At 37.9% G+C, this 22,779-nt stretch overlaps 1 protein-coding gene across 8 annotated transcripts in view; it reads left to right on the top strand.

The window, feature by feature from the left end:
- The window catches only part of LOC306879626 (forkhead box protein P1-B-like), a 198,780-nt gene that overhangs the window by 165,719 nt on the left and 10,282 nt on the right, over window positions 1-22,779 (top strand). For all 8 annotated transcript variants that reach the window (XM_079432724.1, XM_079432723.1, XM_079432727.1 and 5 more), the window contains 7 exons: window positions 1,958-2,150; window positions 9,809-9,916; window positions 14,899-14,986; window positions 16,356-16,439; window positions 19,360-19,564; window positions 20,063-20,139; window positions 20,828-20,929. In XM_079432724.1, coding sequence (XP_079288850.1) covers window positions 1,958-2,150; window positions 9,809-9,916; window positions 14,899-14,986; window positions 16,356-16,439; window positions 19,360-19,564; window positions 20,063-20,139; window positions 20,828-20,929 — 857 coding nt within the window. The remainder of the gene's footprint in view (window positions 1-1,957; window positions 2,151-9,808; window positions 9,917-14,898; window positions 14,987-16,355; window positions 16,440-19,359; window positions 19,565-20,062; window positions 20,140-20,827; window positions 20,930-22,779) is intronic.

Below are 22,779 nucleotides of genomic sequence, written 5' to 3'. Positions count from 1 at the left end.
AAGCGAAAGATGCCACGTGGCACGTGGGAAGGTTATTGATTCGTCCTGCAATAATTTCCGCTGGCTCTTTTATATGCAAACGATCTCGTGTGAATTTATGGCAGTCCTACCAGACTCATTTCACAGTTTTTAGTCTCTCTCGCTTGGTCTCTTTGTCTCTCTCTCTGGAGTCTTAGCCGCCTCATTAGCTTACTGTTCTCCATTACTGCCATAATTAAAATCTTTAGTAGCTTATCAAATTAAAAATATTTTCTGCTGATCGTATTGAGATCTTCACCTCGCCGTTATTTTGCCACAACAGGAATAAATTAAGACTAAGCGATTCTCGCACAAATGTATTACGCCGGAGCGCTTGAAAGAGGCCACTTCTGGTATCTGTAAAGAGAATTATTATGAAGGAGAGAGAATGAGAGAGCGAGGGGGGGAGGAGGAGGGAAAACAAGGAGACGAATGAAGATAACCAAGACAAAAATTGCTCCCCATTTGCTTTCACTCATTTCGAAAATCGATTTAATTGTGATGTTAAGCGATTGATCCCCCACCGCCCAAAACAGCCCCTTCCCATTTAATTTCACAGAACATACAAAGAACTTTATAAAGTCACACAGTGGGTGCGTTCCATTCAGAGTTCCATTCCTAATCCCTATTGCTGAAGGCAACAGTCATCCTTTTTTTTAGATTTGTCTAAATGCATGTATGTTTTATATATCTTTATATTATACAATACTGTTCAAAAGTTTGAGGTCTTTTTTTGTAATTAATACTTTTATTCAGCAAGGACACATTTATTTATTAAAAGTGACAGTCAAGACATTTGGAATGTTACAAAAATTCTGTTTCAAATATGCTCTGTTGTTTTGAACTTTGAAGCCATGAAAGAGTCCTGAAAGAAGTATCACGGTTTCCACAAAAAATATTAAGCAGAACAACTGTTTTCAGCATGTTTCTTGAGCACCAAATCAGCATATTAGAATGATTTCTGAAGAATCATGTGACACCTGAAGACTGGAGTAATGATGCTGAAAATTCAGCTTTGCCATTGCAGGAAGAAATTACATTTTAAAATATATTAAAATAGAAAAGTTCTGATTTAATTGTAACAATTTTCCCAATATCACTTTTTAAAAAAAAAAATCAAATAAATGCAGCCCTGGTGAGCTTAAGAGTCTTCTTTCAAAAACATACAAAAAATCGTACTGACCCCAAAGTATTAAATTCAGCTTCATGTCATAATATTTAGTGGCTGCTCAAGTGGGCTAATTTCATTTGTTAGCCCAAAGAGTTGTAGAGTCAGCTACATGAAACACTTTGCGTATGTGGGTGTGCATGTAAGTATTTGTGCGTCTTGTCACAGAATTAAGGCAACATCTTGTCTTCAAGCAATTTTTCTTCCCACTTATCTTCTCTCTTTTTTCAAAGGACGTATGAGCCGCAGTGTGCTTGACTTGTTAAATGAGGTTTAAGTCATCTGTGTCAATTGGAGGCGGTGCAAAACTTTAAGCATTTTGCACATTAACATGCTTTCGAGAGTATTACCCTGGGGGCTTGTTCATTCTTTCACTTTCTCCCTCTCTCTCTCTCACGGAGAGGGATGTTTTTGTGGTCTTGTTTTGTGTGTGTGAGAAAGAGCTGGCTGACTTCCTTGTCAGAGAAATAATGGTGATTATTCAGATTTCATGCCTTGTCTGTATGTTAATTATTTACTTCAAGCATGAAATGTGCGTGAATGCCATGGAATTTTTGTACACAAACACGCTTCGCGTAGCACGTAGGGGGAAAAGAGCGAGCGAGAGGGAGAGAATGGCAGAGCGAGAGGGCAGGCGCCGCGTATCAGCCTGTAGTGGAATAATTAATGCCCCCCTTTTGTTTACTGAGCCCTTGTTTTTTATTTAATTATGCCATGAGTAGAACCAGATTAGCTGTTAATTGATTTAATTATCCAATTTGTTTGTGGCAGGCATGATTCCAGCCGAACTGCAACAGCTGTGGAAGGAGGTGACAAACAGCCATGTGAAGGAGGAGAACAGCGTGCCCAATAACGGTCACCGGGGTCTGGACCTGTCGTCCCCCTCCCCCATTCCCCCCAAAAACCACAACCAGCATGGATCCACCAACGGCCAGTACATCAGCCACTCGCTCAAGAGAGAGGGGTAAGACTGCTCAGACACTGAGCCATTGCTGGAGAAAAGTTCCACTTCCCTGTTGGTCACTGACTGAAAAATCTGAGCACAGTTTGAGACACTGCTAAAATCTAGAAGAGACACATGTGAGATTATTAATATTCAGTTGTATCGAGTTCTTGGCATCATTGAGGCATCATTGCCCTGTTGAAGGTGGAAATCCCTTCAAGGGAAGCCAAATTGATGGACAGGTACCCACAGGGCATTTCCTGCATATGAATATTAATTTATCGCTGCTAAGTACCTTGGCATTTTCATTATGGACTAGGCCTGTCTGCTTAGTCCTGTTCATCAGGGATTTCCAGTTAAACACCTGGGAGACTGGCACTGTTAGAACGGTTAGATTACTGTAATGAAAATAAAATCTCTTCTTTTGTTTTTAATTATTATGGCAACGCCTATTTTAGCGGAATTACTCTCCAAATATATGCATTTAATTTTTTTAATAATTTCATTTTATTTATTTATGGAGGCAGGAATGTTCAGTTTTTTACTATTTTCATTCTATTTTTTTATGATATCCTAAACAAAACTTGAACGATAGATTTGTCATCAGAACAATTTTTCTTTTAATTCTGAATGAATGCATTTTGTGCAGGAAAATGTACATACAGAGCAGGTGATTCAGTGCAGTTATATGTACCAGTTACACAACACAGCTTGCTAAATACAGTAAAGCCTCTATAAACCTCTGACACATAAAGATTTATTTGGAGGAAGCATTGCATCGCTCTGTCTTTAAGGAAGAGATTAATTTAGTTTATAACACATTTGCTTGTTTTCATGTGTTCAGACCTGATCTTTGAACCGCTTGTGAGAAGCCTCCAGGCACTGTGAGCTCATTTATTTGTCTCTCTCTCTCTCTCTCTTTATATCTGACTCAGATTTGGCTGATCAAAACCAACGTGTCATTATGAAAGCAATGTGAATGAAAACACATTTAGTGCTGCAAAACAAGCCCTAGCTGAAGGTAAAGAGAGAGTTCACATAGATGTGTAGCTGCTTTTTTCTACTAGTGTAGAGTAGTATGGAGTTCATGACAGGTTTGCTCAACATGTCAAGGGTTATTTAAACTAGCCATGATGTCACTGCTGTGGTGCTAATAGGCACTTTCTTTCTTTCTTTCTTTCTTTCTTTCTTTCTTTCTTTCTTCATTTTGTTTGTGCCACACAAATAGGCCATGAGAGGCTTGACTCACCATTGATTGTTAGTTTTGACGTTAGCATGTTGCAGTGCATTCTGTGAAGAATTATCCCTTAATTGCTGCATAGTTATGTTATTCTTCATTTAGAAGCACTTTTGATTTTTTTAGATAAAAAGAAACTTGAGGGGAAGATGGGAAAATATGCAAGCTTTTGCTTTTAAATCATACTCGAGAACAGAAAAGTTCCCTTAATTGAATAATTACCCAATTGTGCTGTCTAGGTAGGCAACTCACTGGTTTCTTAAACAGAGCCACTCAATCGCATGCTAACTTGTTCTATTTCACTAGCTCGTTTTTTTACTCCCCTGAAAGTAACAGTCTATCATCTCGTTTCCTCAAAGTGCATAAACAACCAGTACTCTATCACAACACCACAACTCTTTTGTGCCATAGCAGGCTTGAAACACTCAAAAAGACATGTTGGAAAACTCTCTGCTTTACTCCCTGCCTCTCGCTCTGTGTCAGAGATTAAAGAAGATGTCAACATCAGTTTAGCACCCATGCCATGAAGAAGGTGTTTTGTAGACGGAGTATCTCAGATCTGTCAGAAAAAGGGAGCAGGTGATCACCCCTCTCTCTTCCATCAGTTAGCTGCTGAATTAGTGTTAGAAATGTATCCAAATCATTACGGTTTGAATGCAAAAGCACATTAGAGAGTGCTAATAACTTAGCGCTTTGATGATTTTCTGTGTAGCATTAATATCCGTGTAGTTTTATTAGCAAACACGTGCTCCATCACTACACCCTACGGGGCTCTGAGAAAACGTAACACTGATTTCTAACATTTTTAATCTATAGGATCTTCGTTTCTTGGAATCCAAGGTTATGAGTGGAAGAAATGAAATGTGGACTTATCCCTTACACACAAACGTTAATGAACTTTTAATTGATGTGGTTTTCCCAAGTCCCTCTTGTCGTGAAACAGGCGGGCGGCTGTGCGCTGATGGACTTACTCTGCCCTAGCTCTCTCAGATTGGTTTACCGCTGGGGTCTTAAGCACCGCGCAGGCCGTTTCATGTGTCATATAAAATCTGGCCAGTCGCTGCGACGCCTGCAACTAAAACCTTAAGTGCATCCAACGGCATCATTCACTCTTTTCACTTCCGTCTTAAAGGAAGGAGAGAGAAACTCAATCACTTCGTACATGTTTAGACGCGATGCTCCCCTGCTTTTAGCAGCTTCCATCGGCTCCCACTGGTGCCTGCACAGAGACAACCACCTCATGCACACCCAAATATGATAAAAGCCTTCGACGTGTCAGTCCACCCGACCCATTGGTGCTCAGATAAGGGACAAAAAGCACTCATGAAACTGTGTGAACCTTTCTGAGGTGATTGGAAATTAGGTCTGTTATCTGACCAAAGCCCAACAGGCCCATACCTATTTTATTTTATTTTTCAGCGTCTGGGAGGGGTTAAAAAATATAAAGATGCCTTCCATTTCAGCAGTTTTCAGTTCTCTTAATTGGAAGAGAAAGAGTGTCACCCTGTTTGAGTCGCCCCACTTCATTCTCCTCCCAGAATCCTTTAGGAATGCTACACTCGGGGGAATTAAAACCCAGACAATTTGTTTTAAAGAGATAAATAATCAGATTTGCCCCCCTAAACGAGCCCCTTAACCTCGCTTTTAATTGATCTTCAACTCTGCAAATGATAATTAAAACATTTTGGGGGGTTGGGGGGGGGGACGTTTGGTTGGGCATACTGTAGAGGATTGAGTCGGGGGTCTGGGGATTTGCCAGTAGACTTAGAGGAGGAGTGTGTCTTTGATGATTTCTCCCCACATGAAGACGTGAGGCAGAGTAATAGTGTTGTGACAAAGTGCTCAGTTCCTGTCTGAGCTCTCCAGACGTCAGACCTCTCTCTTCTTCGTTAGGATGGCAACGGTGATACTTAGGTGCTCGGTGCGTGATAATATGATCCTAAACCATAATGTAATGAAAGATGATAGGACAGAGCTGCGCTGCCTCACAGGAAAGCATTTAGGCTATTGCTGTAAGAGCCAATGAAGGATATAAATGCACATGTGGTGGTGTTTGAAGCGCTGGGACTTTTTAAATGATTTATTTATTGCCCCTTTTTACTTTCAACCTTGAATGCAAAGCAGATGGCACCTTTTTGCTTGTTAAACGATCATTTAAGTTTAAATACAAGTCTATCTTTGTGTGGCTGTCTTATTTTTAAATAAAGAACTGGAGAAGTTACTGTGCTTACACACTTTACAGACAGACAAGATCACGGACAAGCTTTTGACTCTCTGTATTTGTTTTTTTGTACTAAATGAATGAGGTCAGTTTAGAAAGAAAACCCCTGGTGTCTGTCAGTCTTCCTCTTTAAAACCGTTTAGTCATCCATTGTTCAATATGAGCTTTGTTTCCTGAATCACAATCCCTTAAGCTTTTCACAACTCAACTCTTATTTATATAGCTTTAGCCAATGTCATATTGGAATTCAAACAAGACATGACATGGCATGTTTCTTGCTTAAAAAGGAAATGGATTCAACATATGTTTTATTAAAAATGAAAACTGTTGCTCTTATATGTTCATTCTAGGGGTGTCCCCGACTAAGGTTTTTCTTAGTCGAATCGAAATTTTCGAATCTTGCCGATAGTGGACTGATAGTCGAATCATATGTTTGGGGGTTGGGGCAAAATATATTACCAAGAGTCAAGTCAGACATTCAACAGTTATAATTACTGACGTTAACACAGGGAAATGTGTATCGGACGCCTCGCAGGTACAAAAATAATGTTTTATGTTTTGATTAAAAGATAGCATTAAAAAAAATTTTACCCAGTTTTTTTTTTTTTACAATAGTGCTCTCATTATAACGTTATGTATATGACAGAAGTTATTGTTCTGCATTTCTGTTTTGAGCTGCGCGCGCTGAAGATGACCAGTAGAATGAAGCATCTGATAGCAGGTTTTTAATCATTGGGATTTTACTCCTAATTTATCTCAATATGCTTCATTATTTATACAACATAACGTTAATACACGACTTATAGGCTATCTGCACAAAATGCCCCGAATGTATGAACGTGTCTATGCGGCTCTGAAAATGGCATGATTATAACACCCCGCGAATATTCGACTGTGAGATTGGGAGTCGAATCAGGCTCCTCCTATCGAAGCATCGAATCGTCGACTATTCGGGGTCACCCCTATTTCATTCATATGTTTGTTTTGAATTTTTTTCCTTTATTTTTTTTTTTTACATTAGAAAATACAAGATTATTGTCTTGAAATTTACATGTTTTGTCTTGCACCGACAAAATCAATAATTTCTGTTCCAATCAATTAATCAATAATAATTTTATTCCGGTCTTCACAAACAAATTTTCACAAAATAAATAAATAAAATACATTGTTACCGAAAAAGGAGTAGGCAGAAGCCTTGCTTATTATGCCTACCCTTTATACATAATTAACTGAATGTGTTAAATAACACAAAATAAACAATATAACAAAAACTTTTCCCAAAATGTACAAACATAATTCAAAACAAACACACAATACACACTCTTTTAAACAATACACCCACAATTTATTTATACTGAGTCATATAATTATTTTTCACCTTGTTTTTATACATTTTCTTAAACTGGCAAAGTGAATTACATACTTTTAGTTCCTTATCACATTTATTCCACAGATTTACCCCTTTAACAGATAAGCACCTACTTTTTGCATTCGTTCTTGCCCTTACTTTTTTGAACATATACAATCCTCTTAAATTATACTGACTTTCTCTTATTTTGAACAGCCTCTAAATACAATTTGGAAGTAAATTATTATAAACTTTGTACATTAACTGTAAAGTATATAGATCAACTAAATCGACAAATTTTAATGCATGTAAATTAATAAACAATTTATTTGTTGGTTCGTAATAATCAACCCTTTTAACAATCCTAATAGCTTTCTTTTGTAACCTATATATTGAATTTAAGTTGGTTTTATATGTGTGACCCCACACCTCCACACAATAAGTAATGTATGGAACTACGAGTGCACAATACAATATATATCAAGTTTTTTTATTCAAAATATGTTTTATTCTATTTAATATTGCAATGGATTTAGACATTTTTGTTTTACATGATTAATATGTGATGTTCGTACACTTTCTATTTCCTCATTATTAATCATTAGTTTCACTTTGTTACTTTGTCAATTACTGAATATTATAAACTTTGTTTTACTTAAATTCAGTAAAAGTCTGTTATCATCAAACCCTCAATTCTATTTCCACTGTATTCAGAAGCTGTTCCAAACTCTTCCCAGAACAATATAAATTAGTATCATCAGCAAACAAAACCGTTTTTAATACTTTAGACACTTTACAAATATAATTTATGTACAGTACAAACAACTTAGGGCCTAGCACCAAACCTTGCGGCACACCACAAGTAACTTTCATTAAATCTGATTTAACATGATTAATTTGTACAAATTGATGTCTGTCATCGAGGTAACTTTTTATCCAAGCAAAAGCTTTCCCTCTTATACCATATCTCTCCAGTTTCATCATTAATAATCCATAATCGATAGTGTCAAAAGCTTTTTTTAAATCTAGGAACACCCCCACAGTATATTCATTATTATCCATTGAAGAAGAAATCTCTTCTACCAGTTCCATCACAGCCATTGAGGTCGACCTGTTTGTTCTAAAACCGTACTGATGATCACTCAATAATTTGTTTATCTATAAAATTATCAAGCCTACGCACAAATATTTTCTCTAAAATTTTCGAGAACTGGGAAAGAAGAGAAATTGGTCTGTAGTTGGAAAAACAGTGACGATCTCCATTTTTAAAAATAGGAATAACTTTGGCTGTTTTCATATTACTAGGGAATATTTCTGTTAAAAAGGACTGATTACAAATGTGTGTAAATGGTTTTACTATATGTTCTATAATACTTTTTATTAACGACATGTCATTATCATTACAATCAGTGGAATATTTATTCTTACAGTTGTTAACAATGTCGAGTATTTCCTTTTCGTCAACTCCCCTTATAAACATTGAATAATCATTACTGGAAATATTCATTTCATCTATCCTATCCCCAGTTCTCTGCTCCACTATCACTTTTGCTAAATTGCTCCCAATATTTACAAAATACTCATTAAATTCATTGACGATGTCATTCATTTTATTTATACTTAATTTATCATCATTAACAAAATAATTTGGATAATCAACTTTCCCAGTATTCTTTTTAATTATATTAAGTACTTTCCATGATGTTTGTATATTATTCTTATGCTTGTCCAATAACTTATAATAGTCCTTTTTACTAAATCTTATAATACTTATTAATTTAGTTTTATATATCTTGTATTTATTTTCTGCTTGTATAATTCTAGTTGCTATAAATTTCCTGTATAATGCATTTTTCTTTTTACATGCTTTCTCTAGTCCCTTAGTAATCCATGGTTTATCCTCATTGTTTATTACAATCTTGCATAGATACAAATTTACTATTTTACATTTGTTTTCTATTTTTAGGCATGTATTTTATTTGTTTGTTGATATTTGAAATATTCTGTTATTTCATAAATGTCATCTTTTTTTCTTGTGTTATTAAATCCTCATAATTGAAGCTATTGAGAGTTTGCGGTTTGAATAGGCCTAACCTTTGTGTCGCACTAATTCAGCTAGATTTTAAATTCAACAAATGCCAGTACATTCCCTTCTGCAGATAAAACCCACACTGTTGAAATTGAGAAAAAAAAAGTAGGCAGATCTTCGCTGCTAAGCTTTATTGTGCCTGCAGTGTAGTTCATATGAAAGTGTGCTGCATATGAACTACACAGCTGTTGACGACCCTGTGCAAGTGGATAAATTGATAACAGGTGGGGTGTGTTTACTGTTTGCGCTTGGCGGGAGCTGGCCAGATGGATTTGGGAGCTTCCTGTTGTGGGAAACACTTGTTGCTCCAGGTGGACGGCAGGGGCCACGGTTCAGTGGTCAGGGCTAAAGGACGAACTATCTCTCCGAGCCTCGTGCTGCCCTGATCAAAGCATTCCTCTGTGCGCTTCAGAGGAGACCCATAATTGGCTATTGATTGGCCAGCACCGGGCAGCTCATGTGCTGTGATAGGCTGACAACTCCAACTATACTGAAAGCAAAGATCACATGGTTGCACTGATCACACACTTCCTGTAGAAGTCAGTGGTCATGTGAGAGTGCTGTGTCAATAAAACAACACGCTGCAATGGTTTTTTGTGCTGAAGGGGAAGGTTTCTTTATTAGTTGTCATATTTTAGTGGATAAGCCATTAATATTACATCAAGCAGTATTATAGAGATTAATTACTCTTTAGCCTCTTTCATAAAAGTCCAATGATGCGTGAATATGTGTATCAAATATTTGCTGCTTTGATATCACACTAATGTGTCTTTTCTTCTTATAGATCAACGTTGGATGATCATTCTCCTTACAGTCACCCTCTCTACGGTCACGGTGTCTGCAAATGGCCAGGATGTGAAGCTGTGTTTGAAGACTTTCAGTCGTTTCTCAAGTAAGTATCTCACCCACACCTACACCTGGAATAATAAAAAAAAAAAAGAATGTTTACAGATTTCTTTTTTGAAAAACTCTTTTGGAATCAGACATGGAATTGTAATTTGAAACCAAATTAAAATTATGCTAATTGGATTTTTTTTCCCACATAGGATTCTAACTAAAACTAAAACTAAATCTCTTAGAACATACAGTTCCCCTGTTAGACTATTAAGATTACCAGCAGGATAAAATTCCCAGTTGGGACTAAGAACCAATACGAATCAAAACACCCTGTGTGAATTTTGGAATATCCAGTTGGATGTTATTTGATTCTTAAAGGATTCCTATTTAATCCCATTGGTATTCTTAAGAACTTTGTGTTATTAAGGATCCTAATCTTTTAATTTCAAATTAGAATTTTTTTTGTGTGTGTTATGTTGGAAACCTATGAGAAAATTTGCCTTCGGATCTGTTGGGATTATTTCTAAGTCCATATAAAATTCGAAAAGGAATCCTGTGCACATTTCTTACTAAATGTTTCACTAAGATTGTGTATGCTCTTATAAAAAAATTAACTTAGTGTCCCATTACAGTATTTTTTCTTTCCCTTTCCTGGTCTTTTTTTTTTTTTTTTTTTTTTTTCTCTCCTCTCTCTGTGTGGGCTGGGTTCTTGACGTGGGTGTGCGGTGTGCTGCTCTTTGCCTGCTCTCTGTGGTGTGGTTTTCCTCCAGGGTTCTGTGCTGCCTGCGATAACTGCAGTCCCCATGGTGATTACTGACACTTTGTCCCAAAACAAACACGTGGGGATGTTTATCTACGGTGGCCCACATTCTGAGAATACAGCGGATTTGCCCTTGTCTGCCTTTTTACAGACAAGAAGAGATCTTCTAGTTCTTGCCCTCTTTCTTTCTGAGTCTCTCCTTGCTTTTAGAAACGTCTCAGTCTGAGTTTTTTTTATGTGACACATAGTGGAGATCTGTAGCAGACCAAATTCGATCTCCATCACCTACACAAGCACCACACTGGTTTTTAAAGCATGTGCACTCTGACTGTTGCATTGGTTTTATCTGGAAACAGTGCCTGTTCACCTGCCCACTATGTATCAACTCAAATGAATCAAGCCTGACCCGCCCATGCTGTTAAAGTCCAGTCTATACTGGCCAACACACTGCTCCATACTCTCCAAATAACACCTAAACCCAAGATCAGGCTAAAGGTGCACGGTTTACACAGCGTTCATCCTGATCCCTGCTCTGAGGAAGACCTGGTCTCACTTAATCTCCACTATGTGTGTGTTTGTGATGAGATGATGAAAACATTTGCCGTGTGGCAGCAGATCAGTGAGTGTGTGTCAGGCTGGATTAGTCCCACTCTAAACAAGATATGACACTTTTCCATTATCCCGAGTTCAAACTAAAACAAGCCCGACTCGAAGACCCACGAGCTGAGACCAAGAAGGAGAAATCGTGTGGTAAGCAGAACCACAGCTGCACTCCGACCAGTTTTTTTCAGTCTTGTGTGTTATTTTATTATTTTCCACCTCTGTTTCTCTCAGGGTCGTAGCTCATGGGCTTCTCTTGCCAGTTTATTTGAAGCCATTTTTAAAACCAGCCCAGGCTGTGTAAACAATTTTGCAGATACTAATATTATCTGTCTCCAATCTGTGTTTACCTGTGGAGAAAAATGTAAAGAAGTGCATTCGCTCTGTCCACTGAGAGCTTAGAACGTTTGCTGCCCTAGAGTTTTCTAAAATGTGGATCTGTTACGGTATGTTTTTGGATTGCGGTTCACATCGTTGCCTTTTTTCTATTGGCCAAAACCATGATTCATCATTTGCTTTTTGAAATGAGAGAAATTAGCATTTCAGAGCTGAAAACGAGCTCGAGAGAGAAGTGCTTTCTTTAAATACACTCTGCAGTGTTTACACAAGTGTTTTTATCATGGCAACATCTTGTTTACTTTTCTTGTCTGCCCTAAACTGCTTGGAAAATGTTGAGAAAACATTTGGAGACTCTACAAAGCCGCTTTTGTAAAAAGCGAGGCTGGGTGAGAGTTCAGCTGGCAGGCTGAAGGTGTTAATCTTCCATGCGCTAAACATTCCAACATGTACATCCTCCACCCAACGGGCCCGAAGAACCATAAACAGAAATCAGAGAGTAAATTAGCTGGATGATACGAGTTTTCTGGGTAGCTAAAGATGGGCGCCTGGGGCGACGTGGCGAGGAACGGTGAGAGATGCACACATGATCCGCAGGCTGAGCCAAAGGCAACAACCGATGACGTGCGGCGGTGTTGTTTTAAACCATACGGATATTTATTATGTCTTTTAAAGAAAACATGATAACATTTCCAATAAATAAAAAGGAAGCGGTGATAAACCGATGTGTGGCTTTTCCAGTGGGACAGGAAGGTTTATAGAACAGCTTGGGATGCTTTTACAAGAGGTCAAGGGCATCCATGACCTGGGGTATTTGAAAGGTCAAACTCAGTAGTACTGCCATCTAGTAGCACTAGGACATCCTGTGTGTGAGTTTCGATATTTATCTTGTACTAAAATTAATTTTGCACATTGTGATTTGCATACAGTTTCTACAGTATTAGTCTTATAACTGGTTTCTGCTTACGGTTACCTTTCGCAAACACGTGTGTTGTATTTCCCATCCTGGAAAGTGTTTACCCATCAAAGACAAGCAGTAACAGTAAATAAAATCAGTAGATAAGCATAATTCTTTCACGTAATGTGAGAAGATAAGGAAAAACAGACGGATGTTTAGCTAATGAAACAGCTGCGTGTGTTTGGGAATAAACAATGGTACGTCCAGCTGTCCCTATAATAGAAAGACCTTTCAGGGCGTCAGCCTGCCAGAGCATCATTAAAACCTGGGCTAAAGGACAGCTAGCTTCAGTGATATGTAAAATGCTGACTGTTTAAGTAATGTCTATTTAACTTGTTTTATTGTGGCCATTTACATTAGGGGCTGTCATCCTGCCAGAAAGCTTTTAAACAGCCTTCGTTTGAAGTCCAGAAAGTGACACATGCCAGCGCTCATAGTCTCTCCCGACGTCAATTCTGCCGTTCTCCGGAGCTCCTCTTGTCCAGACACTCTTCTGAGAGGCTGCATTAAGGGCCATTTGAATATTTCATTTCCTATTAATTATGCACTGTGACTCTACATGTCATTAGAAGGAACGGAGGAGAGGACGGGGAAAAAAGAGAAACGTCCACTGTAACAAAGGATGAAAAGGGGTAGCGGGGGCTCGCGGGGTGCCTCGAAATAAGAATTCCAAAACATGTCACGTCCAGCCGCGTTCATTGAAAATGCGAGACGCCCTGTACCTATTTTATCTCTCCACAAATGAAAACTGGGTGGTTGTTTTGAAATGTTTACATGATCCCTCTTCAACCTTCCCTGACTTCAAAAGCGGCTTGTTTTTAGTTGATTAATGTTGGAAGCCAGAACAGACGCAAGATAGTTTTAAACAAGGTGTGGATTTAGCATGGCCAAAACACTCGTCGTCCCTAATCCTGGTTATTTTTACAAAACGATCAATTCAGAATGTCTTTAAAGGTGTTCACACGCTGTGTCAACGTTCAAAAAGACACGTGATATTTATGTGCTCATTCTGAAGGAAAACAGAGTCCGTTTTGACGCACGTTTAGATCATTTCCCTTTCAAGGTTGAATGCTCCACTTCCGAAGTCAAAATCGCTCTCCGTCACGAGTGTTGTTGAGTGTTTTCCCCACACGTATTTTCAGCCATGCTCGTATGTTGTCTTTATTCTTAATAATGGTGCCGCTGCCATCATGTCACGCCACCTCGCCAAATTTATTAGGCCATCAACATCAGTTCTGGCTCCCCTTGTCTCGGCCCCTGCTCAGGTCCGGGCACGACACTTTGATTTGCGACAGAGGACAGTAAACGTGCATTTGGGAAGACGAGCACGTGGAAAATGCTACTGTTCCATTCCACCAGCCTCTGCCTGGTGAGAGTGACCTACATGGTCAGCGAAGATGCGATATAATTTATGATATATATAATATATTGGGTCCATTAGCGGGCATAATGAAGTAGTGAAATGAAAGGGTATTTGTGAAATCAGTTCAAACATCCTGCACGGATTATGATTAAATGATTAATGAAATGCCCCTGCATAAGCATTTTCAAACCATAATTCATGCGAGGGCTGATAAAAATCCTCCAATCATATTTCCTTCACTCATGAGTCTTATCTCCACCATTTTATATAAATCACCACAAAAAAAAGGAGAGGTAAAAAAAGGAAAGCTTGGCCTGCTTTGCCGAGGCCAGCTACTTATTTAGATTAGTTATAAACGTGCGAGGGAGAAAAAAAAGGTCTTGGCTGTATAAAATAATCATGCATAATTATATTCATAATTCAAGTTTATGACAGATTCCATCTCTTTTCTCCTTGTTGTCCTTTGCCTTTTTCCTCCTGGCTTCATTTGAGTTCTCTTAATCTAGATGACATAATTAACTGCAGAAGCCACTGAAAATAAGAAGAATCCATTTAATTTTAAAAGCTGGGAGGGTTTGCGGAGTGCACGTCTGCTGATTTACAATATCGTTTTTTCACCTTTTGGCGAGGCGCTTCTCTTTTCTGCTCAACTTGATTTCTGTAGGTTTGCGTGGAAACGGGCAGTTCGTGAATTATGCATGAGGCGCGTAAAGAGCGCTTCTATTTCCGGTAATGCAGAGATCTTATTAGAACACTGTTCATTTGTGTTTGGGGAATTTGATATTTGTGGATGTGTGGACATTGGCTTTATTTACTTTTTATAATTTTAGTATGCGCGTATCTCTGGCCATTTTCACTTTTCCAATATGGAGAAACAAATGACTGCCCTGCAGAATGTGCAGATAATGTAATTCAATATTTTACCATGAAAGTTTTATCAAATGTTTAATAGATGGCTGTAAAATATGGTACTAAAATGAAGGCTGCTCTCTCTGTCTCTCTCTTTCTCTCTCTCTGTAGACATCTGAATAATGAACATGGCTTGGATGACAGGAGCACGGCGCAGTGCAGGGTACAGATGCAAGTAGTTCAACAGCTGGAACTGCAGGTAACATCTCATTTCTCCTCGTTCATCTCCTTTTCTGGCTTTTTCAAAAGTTTGCTGCTTCTATCTCTCTCTCTCTCTCTCTCTCTCTCTCATTTGCTCTCAAGTAACAGCTCAGAGATAGAGGAGGGAGGGATAAAAATGAAATTATTTTGTACATTTGTGAGTAACCAGTCATTAAAAATGTGTTATGTTCACATGACAGCCAGGCAAAGATATATGGAGTGCCCTGGGGCTAACTCCACAAGATAATTACATTTCCAATTTTACTGGGTTTTAAAGTCGTTTATGACTTTTAACTATTTGGCACCACAATAAAACACTTTGTGGAAAAAAAAAAATCCAGCCGTACCAACAATGGTGGGTGAGCTACCAGTCATTTCAGTGAATTGATTGACTCATTTTGTTTATTGTATTGCATTGCTTGTTAACACACATTAATTGTGATATATACTCAGTGAATGGCATCACAGAGATCGGGATGTATGGACAAATGAATGGGAAGTTTTGGTTTTAGGAGAATGGAGATGGATACTCTCTTAGATTCAAGCAGAGAGCATTAGAAAGTTCCGGAGTTATTGTGAAGTGGTTTAACACGTTGAACTATGGTGCTCATGCAGGCTCTTTGAGGTCAAATCCAGCTCAATATTTTTTATCAATATTTTCATCTCCCAGTGTGTGCAACACTTTTATTCATGCTAGACAAATTCACCCCAGGCATCAAAGTGCAATGATCTTTCTCTATATGCATGTTCATCTTTCCATACATTAGCCATTTATACTCTATTCAAGTGCTTGCTAGTAGAAATAAAATTTGTCTTTTCTGTCATGATGCCAATAAATTCTTTACATTTTTCTTCAATACTGCACCAAAGCAGAGAGAAAGTGCCACATGTATAGATTCAGAAGTAGTAGCAGCTGAGAGGAGCAGAACTGGGCTGCATTGCCCCCAAAATGATCATAATCCTAAGTAGATCTTAGAGATCATTGCTGCCAATGCTATTTAGGCTTACAGTGTTTTGGGGCAATGCAGTCAAGATCTGTGTGTGTGGAGGTCAGAGAGGTCCTCTAATGTTTAATGTGGATTCACTTTGGCTGAAGTAACCATGACTGAAGGCTAGAGCTTGTGTGTTCATTTTCAGTGGCTAATAAACCCTTAGGGTTGTGTCTCTGTATCAAGTATAAAGGTCATACTTTGAGTACTTGTATGTCAAGAATAATCATATGTTTGTCAGATGTCCTTTCACAAAGGGTTATTTGGCTTAATGATAACTGAGAGAATGTTACACAAAAATGCAGTTAAAAAGGTCTTTTCTTTTTTTAATTATAATTTGTATGAATTTTTTTTTTTCTTTAATTTTTCTCATTAAAGTTAGCGAAAGACAAAGAGCGTCTTCAAGCAATGATGACTCATCTTCATGTCAAGTCTACAGAGCCCAAACCCGCCCCACAGCCAGTGAGTATAGCACTCTTGACATCTCAGCATCTTGACTCATGTCCCAATTTGCATACTGTCTGTAAATAGCATATGAGATTAAATTTAGTGCACAGCAACTGATAGTACGTTGAAAATTGTTGGAACATGTTTTAGGTTATATCTGTTTATAAAGTTAAAAACATATCCCTCAGAAATGTTTTACTATAATTAATGGAGAGCAAGTGTTCACAAACCATTACAAAAGTTAAAATTGATCATTGATCGGTCATTGATCGATTCTCTCCTCTCTTCAGTGTGCTGAGCACACTGATCATTTATTTACTGCTCAGGGGCCCCGTGGTGCTCAGGAGCCCAGAGACGGTGTCCAGGGACAGCGGGTAACAGTAGTTCATTCAATGGAGCTTTGCCTCGGTCACACGCTGATTGTTTGGATTAGCATTTGTACAGAGGTATATAACACGGCGATGCTTGTGTATGAAAATTGGTCTCAGACACTGATAGGGTTATTAGCCTGCTACCTCTCCCCACGGGACTGAGGGGAAGCAGCTTGTAAAGGAGAGGAGGACCCTTACAAATAAATACTTTTTGTGAGGTGTACTGTATGCTGTATTATTAGAAGCCTTTATTTACCTCAGTGAAATCTTAGTTGAAATGTGTTTACAGATTCCATTTAGTGACGTTTTACTCAACAGCATTGTTGTACTAAAAGCCTTGACATTTATTTAGCAAATTTGGTCATTTACTTGGCTAATGTTGGAATGGGTGTTTCGTTTTAAATTCACATTTTTACTCCTAAACAAATTAGATGTTTTTGCGGTCTGATATTCTGCTCATTAAGCTTGCCCCAGTAACATTCATATTTATCAACAGCTCATTTTAAGAGAGATTTCGCCTCAGGCCACAGTTGTTTACGTGTTTGTGCGTGCACATGTGGGATCACGAGTTTACGAACGAAGGTGTCACTAAGCGTTCTCATCAGTAATCTGACCTTTTCATTGTCCATAATTAAACTGCAGATTTTTTTCTTGTTGTTGTTTAAGCTTTTTTAGCAGCTTGTCTTCTGTTTTCCATGGCAGCTTGGCAAGTCAAAGCCAGTATAATTAGATCACCAATTACCATTTAATTATTTTCCGTCTGAAGTCTCATTTTGCGGATGTACTGGAGAGCACCCAAATGGTACAGGAAAACAAAAGGAGGGCCATTACTCGCCTCTCTGGGCTATTGTAGAGTCTACTCACTGTTTGTGGATGAGGAATATGGATAACAAAGCTTGCTGGTGTGCACAGAGGTTGAATAAGTCCATACTATCCAAAACCTCTGGCCCAAACCAAGTCTCACCTATTTTCGCAAGTACTGAGACTAACATCTAAAGGTTTATTCATTTTTCTTTAGCAACAAAGTTTGAAGGTGAATGAAAACAACTCATTTGCCTTCTTAATAAAAATATTTTAAAAATACTCTATATTCTAATTCTTCTAAATCTATCATTTTAAAGCTATAATTTTTCATTAAAACATTGCTTTCTATACAGTAGCTTGGTATCATTACTGGTACTATATGGTGTATTTTAGCACAATTGGATTTATTTATTGACCAATCAGCATCTAGGACTAGAACTATCGGTTTTAAAATAAATATTTATAACACTGAAAGAAACCAATTAGCAACAAAAAAAACAAAAAAGGTTAGATAGGCGTGAAGACAATGACATGTCAAGGATGAAGCTTCTGTCAGCCCTCAAATTTCTTTATTATGTACCTGTCTATCAAGCGGAGCATCTGTATGGTAATGACCGTTAATAGGGTGTGTGGTAATTGCGTGGCCTGCGACGTATCCACGTGGCGGGGGGTTAGATGTTAAACACTGTCTGTTGGTTTTCACTCGCCTCGTCGCCGTCTGCACTGTCAGCGGCACCATTATAGAGCAAAATTAGACATCTGATACCTCCAAAGCAATTGACAGCCTTGACATTTCATTAATTTGTTCACCCAATCTGTGGGCGATTGTGGCGCATGACGAAAAACCCACCTCTGCGTGCCCTCTCGTTGTTTTTTCTTTGCCCCTCTCTGTTTGTCCTTGCATTCATCGCACGATTCGTCTCCCTCGTCGTAGACCGCAGTCAAAGTCATGTTTAATTTGGTAACAAGGCCTCCTTTGGCAAATTAGCAATTAGAACAATTTGGTGAGGGGAAATATGTATATGTGTCATTAGCTTTTTTTTCCTCATCTCCTACAAATTAATAGCAGGAGCATCGGGTCAGGCTCGCATTTTCTACTCCAATAGAAGAGGAAATGTGACACTGACGACTCAGCGTAGCCGCTGGAAGCGAGATTGCACCTTAACTAACCCGCTGGTTAATTAGTTTACCTTATAGCCATTATTACTAGCCCCCCACCTTGTGCCACTTGATAAGGGAGGAAGAAGTGTTTCTCTGGAAACTATTTCTCCAGAAGAACCATCTTATGCCAAACCATCGGGCTGATGAGGGTCATTCAGATGTGATGTTTAATCGTAGTATCACCCCTGTAAGTAGCCACTAATTAGGGTCCTTACAATACAATTTGAGGCTGTAATTAGTGTAGATTGACCTCTCTCTGTCTGCGGCTTATTAGGAGCCTCTTAGGGCTCGGTGAGAAACTCATTCCATCAGCCAGCAAGACTGCTACTGCCGCCCGAGAGCAAAAAGAGCGAGCAAAGCATTCTGGGAGCACGCCAGCAGACCAAACAAAGAGGCAACCAGGGGGATGTACGCTATTTGCTCGCAGAATGATGGACATGGAAAGCGAAAGCATGGTGTTTACAAATATTTACAAACCAACATGCCACCAATGCTCCTCTGCGGTGCAAAGATTGATTGGATGGTGTGTTAACAATTAGCATCCGCAGACATCAGCCGTGACTAACAATGCTGTGCCCTGTTTTCTTTGTTCTTTTCAGCTGAACCTGGTTTCTAACGTCACCCTGTCCAAGACGGCTCCCGAGGCCTCGCCGCCCCTCAGCTTACCCCAGACGCCCACCACCCCGACGGCCCCCCTCACACCACTATCGCAAACCCACTCCGTTATCACCCCCAACAGCCTGCACAGTGTCGGTCCCATGCGCAGACGCTACTCGGACAAGTATAACATGCCCATATCTCCAGGTACATACAGACTGCTTGGAAGCTTCATTGTTCACATTTACAATACATGAATCATTAGGATCAGTGGGTAAATCTTACGAAAATATGTGCAGGTCACATTTCACCCTAAAAAAAATTATATATATATATATATATATATATATATATATATATATATATATATATATATATTTATTTATTTATATATTTATTTATTTATTTATTTATTTATATATATTCAATTATAGAAAATTTGCTTCATTTTCATGGCAAGTAAACATTTTTTTTAATACTCATTATTCTCAGTGTTAGTTTTCATTAATTTATCTTACTATATTTTACTACTGTCATTCAATTATTTATTTAAAAAAAAAAAAATGAATATCAGTACAACAAATACTGCCATGATATATACATACTTTAGAATTTTAAATAGCAGATCATTTAGTGTAATATAATGTAAAGTGTGACCAGGTTTCTTTAGTTCAGTTAATATTTGTGTCTGGTATTTGTGAACAGATATTGTCCAGAACAAAGAGTTCTACATGAATGCCGAAGTACGACCTCCTTTCACATATGCTTCGCTAATACGACAGGTAAGAACACATATTTAACCCACCTACTGCATCGTAATTGAACAGCTACACTTTTTACATATTTATAACAGTATGTTTGTAGTATGAATATTCAACGTTAATACAAACTTCTTTAAAGTCAAACCCCTAAACACCCTCTACCACAGCCGTTAAATTTCAGATGCAATTTAACAGCAGAGCTCAAGATTAGCCATCTGCAAATGAGCGTGAGAGCACTTGCTGTTCATAGAGGGGGCAAAAAAAGCCCATATATAACAATTGCTTTTGATTAAGTATTACAGTCAATGTGATTATTACGGAATTCATTTCACACAACAGTAGGAACGGGGGCGTCTTTGAGATGCCCAGTCAATTATCAGGCCTGAACCAGTAATCTGTGATCGCACGGGCATTAATCTGGGCCCGGGATAATTGCTGCTTTATAATCTGGCTATATAATTTTTTTTTCTTGTCCTGGTCGTTTAGCGGAAAAGGATGTACTCAAATTGGCACATTTGCATAAGGAAGCGTTCAGTAAACAAAGTAGCTCCTATTTGAGAATGGAAAAGCGTGGAGCTGTTTTACATGCACCCTCAGATCAACTTTAACTTGACATACCATGTGCATCTCACTTTGTTTTTGCTCCAGGTTTGAACGGAAATGGAACTGCTTTTTGCTTATCAGCATTTGTGTGTGTGTATTTTTCCAGGCAATACTAGAGACGCCGGAAAAACAGCTAACACTAAACGAGATCTACAACTGGTTCACGCGAATGTTTGCATATTTCAGACGCAATGCAGCAACGTGGAAGGTGATCTCACAATTCCTGTTTTCTATTTCCTGCTTTCACTAATATGTAATGAATCTGACTGAATAAAAAACATGGAATGAGGTAGAAACTAAAAAAAAAAAAAAACTTGATTGTTGAAGATGTATGGAGGAACGATTGGGTTCACAATAACTCCTGGCAATAGAAAAAGACCGCCAGAATTCAGTGCACACCTCTCTTGGACCACACACACTTCCTAGCTCATGACAAACATATATGAATAAAGGAGATACAGTGGGATCTAAAAGTCTGACTACATTATAGATCTAAATCAAGTTTAAACCTGGACATAAAGTTTTAGAACTTTAAAAAGATCAAGATCATGGGGAAAAAAATAAAAGTAGATGGTTTCAAAGTCACTAATCAAATTAAAGCAATATGTGACAGACGGTCAAGTTCTTGCTTTGAAACTGAAATTCATGTTTTTTATTTAACTTGTCATTCAAATATAATGCTGCAATTAAAAAAAGTAATGAATATAAATAATAAATTTAGTTCTTTAAACAAACTACTGCTGACAAACATATTTCTGTTTCCAGATATTAAGATATCATAACGTAATAAACATTTAAAAAAAAATCTGAATTATTCCAAACAACACCAGAGATACAAACAGAAACCATGTAAAAATTTGTGTAATTGATGCTATTTCACCCAATGAGATTTAGTCAACAAATTCAAATTACCCAGAGAAAGTATGCATTTTTTTCCCCAGATATGATTTATTTCACTTAATGGTCCTTAGAAGTTTCTGGAAGAGACCCTCTCTTCATTTGGATTTATTTTGAAAGTGTTTTTCGGTTTTCTCTGGAAGAATTTCAACCTCTTTAAGGGGAAATCTGGTCATTTGAGTAGGATGTTTTCCCTTGGCAGAGTTTGTTGAGCATTGGCATTTAACTCAAGCGTTTTCAGTTTCCGTTTTTGAAGTGAGGCAGAAAATGATGAACTGTGACTTTTACCAGAGCTGAATGATAAAGCACCAGAGTGACAGCACCCACACAGGCCTCCATCAATCAATGAGGGCTTTATTTACTAAATATCACCCGCATGTTGTACAAATGGCCTGATGAAAGGGTAATTTATAAGAACGCAACAAGCAGAGCATGTTAGAATTACATCCCTTCCCCTCATTGTTCAGCTACAGTGCTAAAGTCATAACTGCCAAAGAGTCATGTTTATCAAACTGTTTGTGCAGTTGGGGATTTTGTTGGTAGTCTAAGGTGCTGCTACAAATGGCTCTTGATCAGTGTATTTCTTTGTATAGGGAGTGTTTTGGAAAATAGCAACTACTCTGCAAAAACTGAAAGAAAGAAGAAAATTATACATTTCTTATTCTCACCAAGTCTGTATTTATTTGATCAAAATACAGCAAAAACAGTAATTGTGAAATATTATTACACTTCTAAACAACCGTTTTCAATATAAATTGTAAATTATTACAGTGATGGCAGTGCTGATTTTTTTAGCAGCCATTATTTCAGTGTCACATGATCTATCAGAGATCATTCTAACATGCTGATTTGGTGCTCAAGAAACACGCTAATATGATCCATGTTGACAACAGTTGTGCCACTTAATATTTTTGTGGAAACAGTAACACGTTTTTTAGGAATTTTTGATATACAAAGTTGAAATTTATTTGAAATAGTAAAGACATTTTTAATGTTACAAAAGATTTCTATCACTTTTAATTAATTTAATGCATCACTGCTGAATAAAAGTATACATTTCTTTAAGAAAAAATCTTATTGATCTCAAACTTTCAGCAGTAGTGTATATTAAGTGAGATCTAACTTCAAAATATGTAATAAACACTGTGGGGTAAACATGAT

Source organism: Barbus barbus, assembly GCF_936440315.1.
Source record: "Barbus barbus genome assembly, chromosome: 13".
NCBI classification, from domain to species: domain Eukaryota; kingdom Metazoa; phylum Chordata; class Actinopteri; order Cypriniformes; family Cyprinidae; genus Barbus; species Barbus barbus.
The sequence above is the reverse complement of the archived record's forward strand: the minus strand, read 5'-3'. Positions and strand labels throughout refer to the sequence as shown.